The sequence below is a fragment of the Orcinus orca genome, chromosome 19, assembly GCF_937001465.1.
Source record: "Orcinus orca chromosome 19, mOrcOrc1.1, whole genome shotgun sequence".
NCBI classification, from domain to species: Eukaryota; Metazoa; Chordata; class Mammalia; order Artiodactyla; family Delphinidae; genus Orcinus; species Orcinus orca.
This window is the reverse complement of record NC_064577.1, coordinates 33,254,012-33,262,024: the sequence shown is the minus strand read 5'-3', so window position 1 is coordinate 33,262,024 and position 8,013 is coordinate 33,254,012. Positions and strand designations below refer to the sequence as shown.

Genomic DNA, 8,013 nt, shown 5'->3' with positions numbered 1-8,013 from the left:
TGACCAGGACCCTGCCAGAGATGACAGGTCTTCAAGAGCAGGCTCCTGGGGAAAAGGGCGCGCCCTGGACCCGGGAAAACCACAGCCCCAGGGCTGCCGGGGTCCATTGGGTTTACTTCTAGTGTCATAAACAGAAGAGAGAGTTCCCCTTCTCAAGTTTAGGGGTGAGTTGACAGTTCAAGCGGTCAAAACTACTCTTCCCTGCCTCAGTTTCCCTACGATGCCCAAAGATGACTAAAGTGAAACAAAGCTCCACCCTCTCCCCAACGGACAGGGAGGGGGTGGCCCCAAACCCGGAGTGGAGCCCCCGCCTGGGGACAATCGGGCTTGCGGTTTGAGGGGCAGGATGTATTGGGTGTGGTATAACGGGGCCAGTCTCTGCACCGCCAGGGACCCCGTTTCTGCACCGTCAGGGACCCCCGAGCGCCCCAACTCCGGCGGAGGGGACTACGCGGTCATGGCTGCGCTAGGGAACGGGCGGCTCCTTTCCATCGTGACAGGGGCGAGGTCACGGCTCCCCGGGAATCCCCCGGACCATGGGGCCCACAATGCCGCATGGGCAGCCGGCGGGGACCACCACCCACCCCTCCCCCAACCCGGCGCCGGGAACCCGCCTTCGCGGCCTGCAGAGCCTCGGGGAGAAAGCTCGAAGGGGGCGCCCGGGGAGCAAAGCCCCGCCCTGCGGGGCCGGCCGCGGGCGCACAACCGGCTCCGAATGCCGCCCAGCCCCGGGCCAGGCAGTTTCGGGGTGCAGCCGGGCCGTCCCCAACAGCGCCCAGCAGTCCCGGGGCGGGGCCGGCGGGTCAGCCCCGCGGCATCCTCTGCACCCCGCCCTGCGATCCCCGGGGACGCCCACCCACCCCGCCCTCGCTCCGGCCAGCGCCAGCCCGTGCGTGGTCTCGCTCGCAGAGTCTCGGGCGCGCGGGGGCGGCGCGGGCGGGGAGGTTGGGGGCGGGGCGGGTGGGGGGCGGGACCGGGCGCGGGGCCCCACGTGCCCCTGCCGGGCGGGCCAATGGGCGCCCGGCGTTCGGAAAGATCGCCATTTATGGACATGTTCTGGGGCCGCGCGCGCCGCCGGCCCGCGCGCGCGCCCCGCTCCGCTTAAATACGGGCGGGGGAGGCCGTGGTCGATCTCACTCGCCGCAGCCGGCTCGCGCTCCTTGTCTTCTCGTCGCTTGTCTGCTCGTTTTTCCGCGTCCTACGGCCGCCTCCTTCGCCGGTAAGTGAGCAGGCCTGTGTGGCCTGGCCCGGTATCCGGGCCCCCGCGCCCCTTCGCAGGCCCGCTTTTCGCTCCTGGCCCCAGAGGCCCGGCCGCGCCGACGCCGGGAACAAAGGGTAGCCGGGCGGGGTGGAGTGGGTGAGGTGGGACGCGCCCCAGCGGGTCCATGGAGGACTCAGTGGGGGTGCTGCCGGCGGAGGGGGCAGGGCGAGGGCGGGGCCGGGACCGGACCGCAGTACTGAGAGCACCCGGCCGTGTCTTCGCGGAACAACGCTGCTGGGGGCGTTACATAAAAGCCAGTCTCGGTTCCAGACGGTTACTCTGTTGCCGGGGCGGCTGGTCGGGGGGGGGAGGCGGAACGTCTCGCGGCGAGGGCATTTGTGCAGGGGCTGTTCCTGGGCTCCAGGGCGCGCCTGAGATGATTGCATTTTTGAGTAGATCGCAATGGAAGAAGAAATCGCCGCGCTCGTCATCGATAATGGCTCTGGCATGTGCAAAGCGGGCTTTGCTGGGGATGACGCTCCCCGGGCCGTGTTCCCGTCCATCGTTGGGCGTCCCCGACACCAGGGCGTCATGGTGGGCATGGGGCAGAAGGACAGCTACGTGGGCGACGAGGCCCAGAGCAAGCGTGGCATCCTGACTCTCAAGTACCCCATTGAGCACGGCATTGTCACCAATTGGGACGACATGGAGAAGATCTGGCACCACACTTTCTACAACGAGCTGCGTGTGGCCCCCGAGGAGCACCCCGTGCTGCTGACGGAGGCCCCCCTGAATCCCAAGGCCAACCGTGAGAAGATGACCCAGGTAAGCGTGGCCGGGTCGATTGGGCCGTTCCATCTGTTTCACAAGTCATTTTATGCTCAGTTTTGATTTTTGAAATTCAAGGTTTTCTTTCACTATTTCCAGGGTTCTGTTCTTCTGGCATTTCCTCCCTGAAGTCTCAAGGTTTCTTATTTGTGTTTCTGCTTGCGTCTTTTTCTTTTCTTCACACATCATATTTGTGGCATGCTGGCATGGTGTGTGAGCATGGGGTGGTCCTGGGTCCTTTCCATTGACTAAGGAGCTGTTGCCTCTTGCAGATCATGTTCGAGACTTTCAACACTCCGGCCATGTACGTGGCCATCCAGGCTGTGCTGTCCCTGTATGCTTCTGGCCGCACCACTGGTATAGTCATGGACTCTGGGGATGGGGTCACCCACACGGTGCCCATCTACGAGGGGTACGCCCTCCCCCACGCCATCCTGCGTCTGGACCTGGCTGGCCGGGACCTGACAGACTACCTCATGAAGATCCTCACGGAGCGTGGCTACAGCTTCACCACCACAGCTGAGCGGGAAATCGTGCGTGACATCAAGGAGAAGCTCTGCTACGTTGCCCTGGACTTCGAGCAGGAGATGGCCACCGCTGCGTCCTCCTCCTCCTTGGAGAAGAGCTACGAGCTGCCTGATGGTCAGGTGATCACCATCGGCAATGAGCGGTTCCGGTGTCCAGAGGCGCTCTTCCAGCCCTCTTTCTTGGGTAGGTGTCAGGCAGGCAGCATGACCTCCGTCTGAGGCTGTTGAGAGCCGAGGTGCCTTTCACCTTGAACGTGACCGCTGAGAGTGAGCTTTGTCTCTTAGGTATGGAGTCCTGTGGCATCCACGAGACTACCTTCAACTCTATCATGAAGTGTGATGTCGACATCCGGAAGGACCTGTATGCCAACACGGTGCTGTCTGGTGGGACCACCATGTATCCCGGCATCGCCGACAGGATGCAGAAGGAGATCACGGCTCTGGCCCCCAGCACAATGAAGATCAAGGTGAGTCAGAGGTGGTTGTGGCCTTGGGCTTGGCGGCCTTTCTGGGAAGACAATGCCACTGACTAAAACCACGTTCTTGTTTTTCCAGATCATCGCTCCTCCCGAGCGCAAGTACTCGGTGTGGATCGGGGGCTCCATCCTGGCCTCGCTGTCCACCTTCCAGCAGATGTGGATCAGCAAGCAGGAGTACGATGAGTCAGGCCCCTCCATTGTCCACCGCAAATGCTTCTAAACGGACTGCGAGCAGATGCGTAGCATTTGCTGCATGAGTTAATTCAGAAGTATAAATTTGCCTTGGCAAATGTATACACCTCATGCTAGCCTCATGAAACTGGAATAAGCCTTTGAAAAGAAATTTGTCCTAGAAGCTTGTATCTGATATCAGCACTGGATTGTAGAACTTGTTGCTGATTTTGATCTTGTATTCAAGTTAACTCTTCCCTTGGTATATGTTTAATATCCTGTGCATATCTTTGATTTAAACCCTTAGTTAACACGCGGCTCCGTCACTTTGTGGCTGAGGTGAGAACACATTTATGGAAGAGAAATCCAATGGCTTGATGAGAATCTGGGAGACCAGGAGTCTCTCGATCTGTGCAGGGTATTAATGTGTCAGAGCTGCCTATTCCAGGATTTCTCTAGAGGCTGGCAGGAGTCCTGAACCAGTTGTCATTTCTGTTTTGCCGGTCTTACGGGGTTGGGAAGGTCTGAGCCTTAGGACTTGCTTTCCTTTCTTACCGAAGTTTTCCCGCCAGAACACCGTGGGTTGTTACTTACCTTGAGTTGGAAAACAGTTTGCATTCACACCTGTAAATTTATTCTTTTAATTTATGTAAGGTTTTTGTACGCAATTTTCAATTCTCTAAGAGATGACAACAGATTTTGGTTTTCTACTGTCATGTGAGAACATTAGGCCCCAGCAATGCGTCATTGTGAGGAAATAAAAGTGCTGCAGTAAACTGATCAGTGCCTCCTGTTTTGGGGAATGGAAGGTTGGGTGAGGGTGGAACAACCTCGGCTCAAATAAGGCAACAGTTTGGTTTCACCCAAACCAGAGGTGAGCAAGTGGTCCTAATGAACATCTCTTCACAGCTGGAATCTGCCTCACGTTGTGGGCTTGGGGGCTTCTAGGGAAAGAACCTGGCTGGGATTGGCCCCCAAGCTGGTGGAAGGAGGAATCTTTTTATACTTGGTGTTCTCAATTTAGCGTAGGGCTGTGCTGCCATAGAAGCACTTGGGGCCACGAAGGGCATGGCTTTCTCCACACACAAGTAGTGGAGGGCGTGGCTTTCTCCACACACTGGTAGTGGTAGGGTGAGACTTGTTCTTTGGTCAGCATATCAAAGTGGAACAACCGTGGGGTTAATAAAATAGAGCCTGACCGTTGAGCCATGGAACCTGCGATCTGATGATAGAAGTGTCATCTGGTGACATGAACATGACTCGCAGGCTCTGAGCTCCTTGATGGCTTCTGCCCCAAAACTTTATGTAAAGGCAGGCAGAGTCTTCCTCGGGTATTTCAGATTTTCAAACAATTCTTTGCAGGTTGGGTCAGAAAGGTAAACTTTCTTCGCTAGATTGAAAAAGCTTAAGGGTTTGGAAGAACATGTTTTTGAAATCTGGAGATTTCATGCCTTTGCTGTTGGGAAGCAAGTTTCACCAGTGGGGGCTGGTGGTGCTTTCTAGCTTAACCTCCAGGTAGTTGGGGAGAGGGCTTCAGGGTCCAGGGGAGGGAGGCCCTGTTAGGCTGGGCTGGATTGGGAGTAAGGGGCCCCAAGAACATACAACTGAGGGAGATGTGGAGTCTCTCCTTTGGGGGGCAGAAGGTGGACCCTGCCAGTCTCACACCTCCGTCTGCTTTGCCCCTGTCCCCTTGCTCATAACCTCCCTGTGACCACCTGTGGAACGCACAAGAGTGACAGGTCAGAAATTACTGTTTTGCCCTGGGCAGTATTCCGCTTTCAGTCAGGACTAGAAAATCTGATTTGAAGCATGAGCAGATTCAGGGAACAGGATAGACCGGACTGAGGAGAGCCGCCGGGGAGGGGAGGACAGAACACCTTTAGAAACTGGGAGGAAAAAGGTGGCTGCCTGGGTGGCCACGATCCCAGCTCCATCCACTCTTCTTGCATTGGGCACGGTGGGCAAGGCCCTCTACTCCCGGCCTCCGTCTCCTCTGTCCCCTCTGCAAACTGGAGAGCGGTGCCTGCTCCACGCGGAGGCCAGGACACCCTCCCTGTGCGTGGAAGGGGCATGTCAGCCCACCCTCCTGCTCCTGTGGGGTATAGCAGAATTTCGGCAGCACAGAAGACACTGGCCATTCTTTGTGGTGCTCTGGGGACAGTAACCGGATGTCAAACCCAATCAGTGTACCCACTGGATGACGACCGTTGCCTGGCCGAGCCTATTGGAGAGCTTGGCACGCTGCCATCCATCAAAAGACACTTCACTGCCAAAGGGAGGCACTCACGGTGACCTCTCCCCTCGGGCCCCTCCTCCAGCCCCTGTGGAACATCTCACCTTTTGTCAGCATCGTTTCTCCGGGTAGCTCTGCGTACTGAATGCACGAAAATGCTAGGCTTTGCAAAGGAGAGGGAGCTTGAGGAAAAGATTGACTGTAGCCACCATGACTTTCCACACGCCATCTGCTCAAACCAAAGCAAGATGTGGCCAGCTCTGCCTACTTCTACAGAAGGAGAAAGGAGCTTTTCACGGGAGAACGTTATCAACAGGCACTCGGGATGCAGCAGCTTCAAAGTGGAAAACAGGATGAATCTCCAGACCGTGGAAGGACTGGAGATCTGCAAGGAAAAGTTGGGAGAACGTGTAGGCAAATGAGAGAAAAGTATTCAAATGGGCCACTTAGGGAAGATGAAACCTCAAAGGCTGATTGTCTTAATGTTAATCAGCTTAATGAATGGAAGCTTCTGGAAGGGCTGCCTCAGAGAAATGTCTCATATCCTGGGGGACTCCATGATGTGAACCCTCGAGAGGCTCCCCTTCCCCAGGTCCCCCAGGTGTCCTGATGCTGAGACAAGTGGAGGATGCCCTCTGAGTGGAGCAGGAAGCTCATGGGTGCCTCCTTCCTGCAGTGCAAGGAGCCTGTCCACATGCCCAGCGGACAGTCAGCAACCACTCCAACTCAGAGTTACCATACCCTGGCAAGAGGTGGACGTTGTGTTTATTAGATGCAATTTCAAGTTCAAGGCCCTTTCATCCCAAGTGATCAGTGTTTGAGTAGAGGACAGAAACCGTTTCAAGGAGGGAGTTCAAGGATTCACATTAGAAAGGCTGGTCTCTGGTGACCGAGAGATTGTGGCTTCCCAGGACCCTTTCCTGGTTAGAGGCCCTAAACATCAGACCTGGAGAGCTCCCCATGGGGTGTTCCCCCAAGAAGCACATGAGCCGCCACTGCTGGGGCTGCGTGCTGCACACAGAGCCCCACATGGTCCCCCACAGCTGTGCTGGCCTGCACCATCAACCCCCAATGACCAATGGCCATCCAAGATGTTCTCTCCTGCAGGAAGCTCTACCTCCCCTTTCAGCTCCCTGCTAGGACCAGGAGGGTGCCCTCCAGGGGGGCCTGCCTCAGTGCATGGTTCTCAGGCGTCCTCTAACACTTGCAAGAGGCTGCCCCTCTCTGGTGCCCGTTCCACTTCCCACCCCACTGATGGCGTGTTTGACCCTGGACACGTAGACAGTGAAATAGGAGTGAAGGGGCTTTAGGAGCCAGTGTGGGAGCCAGCCTACTCTCTTTTCCCTCTGCTCTGGGACCACAGTGTTCCAGAGAAGGGCTTCTCCATCAGCCTGGAGGCCTGAGAGACGCCATCAGAGCCAACATGGTCAGACATACAGCCTGAGCAAGAAAGAAATCCTTACTGCTGTAAGTTGATGAGATTGTAGAGTCACTTGTTATGCAGCATAATCAAGCCTCACCTGCTTGATACAGCATCATCGTATATATGAGTGGCAACCCCTAGAGTTGTGCAGTGCACCACCTGTGCAGCTGTCCATGGTATCCCTGCACAGCCCAGCCCTGCCACCTGGTGCACCTATCCCCCCACTTCAATGCCTGTGTTATTTGTCTCCCTCCCTGGTCTGTAAGTTTTTTTAGTTTTCTATTTCTTTCTTGTGGTAAACATATGCATCACATAGAACTTATCCTTTTTACAATAGCATCAAAAAGAATAAAATATTTAGGAATGAATTTCACCAAGGAGATGGAAGACTTGTACAATGAAAACTACAAAACATTGCTAAAAGAAATAAGACACAACACATCCCATGTTCATGGATTGGAACACAATATTGTTAAAATGTCAGTATTACCCAAAGCAATCTGCAGATTCAATGCAATTCCTATCAACATCCCAATGACATTTTTTTTTTTGCAGAAATAGAAAAATCCATCCTAAATTTCATATACAATCTCAGGCACCCTGCATAGCCAAAACAATTTGGAAAGAGCACAATGCTGGAGGGCAAACACTTCCTGATTTCAAAACTTACTACAAAGCACAAGTAAGCAAAACAGTGTGGTCCTGGGACTTCCCTGGTGGCACAGTGGTTAAGAATCCACCTGCCAATGCAGGGGACACGGGTTCGATCCCTGGTCCTGGAAGATCCCACATGCTGCAGAGCAACTAAGCCCGTGTGCCACAACTACCGAGCCCATGCACCACAACCACTGAAGCCTGCACTCCTAGAGCCCGTGCTCTGCAACAAGAGAAGCCTCCGCAATCAGAAGCCCACACACTGCAACGAAGAGTAGCCCCCACTTGCCACAACTAGAGAAAGCCCGTGCACAGCAATGAAGACCCAATGCAGCCAAAAATAATTAATTAAAACAAAAACAAAAAAACAGTGTGGTCCTAGCATGAAGACAGACATAAACCAATGGGACAGAACAGAGAACCCAGGGGCTTCCCTGGTGGCACGGTGGTTAAGAATCCACCTGCCAATGCAGGAGACACGGGTTCGAGCCCTGGTC

The 8,013-nt window shown here is 55.2% G+C and overlaps 1 protein-coding gene across 1 annotated transcript; it reads left to right on the top strand.

Moving 5' to 3' along the window:
- The first annotated feature begins 1,073 nt into the window (after positions 1–1,073).
- ACTG1 (actin gamma 1) lies at positions 1,074–3,986 on the top strand. The gene is made up of 5 exons (XM_004275563.4): positions 1,074–1,219; positions 1,658–2,026; positions 2,302–2,740; positions 2,842–3,023; positions 3,112–3,986. The coding sequence occupies exons 2-5, from the start codon at positions 1,664–1,666 to the stop codon at positions 3,253–3,255; spliced, it is 1,128 nt and encodes a 375-aa protein (XP_004275611.1). The 5' UTR covers positions 1,074–1,219; positions 1,658–1,663; the 3' UTR covers positions 3,256–3,986.
- Positions 3,987–8,013: the final 4,027 nt, after the last annotated feature.

Coding starts and splice junctions, on each gene's coding strand:
- ACTG1 (XM_004275563.4), top strand. CDS start 1,664: ATGGAAGAAGAAATCGCCGCGCTCGTCATCGATAATGGCTCTGGCATG. Junction 2,741..2,841: donor CTTCCAGCCCTCTTTCTTGG/GTAGGTGTCAGG, acceptor TTTGTCTCTTAG/GTATGGAGTCCTGTGGCATC. Junction 3,024..3,111: donor CCAGCACAATGAAGATCAAG/GTGAGTCAGAGG, acceptor TTGTTTTTCCAG/ATCATCGCTCCTCCCGAGCG.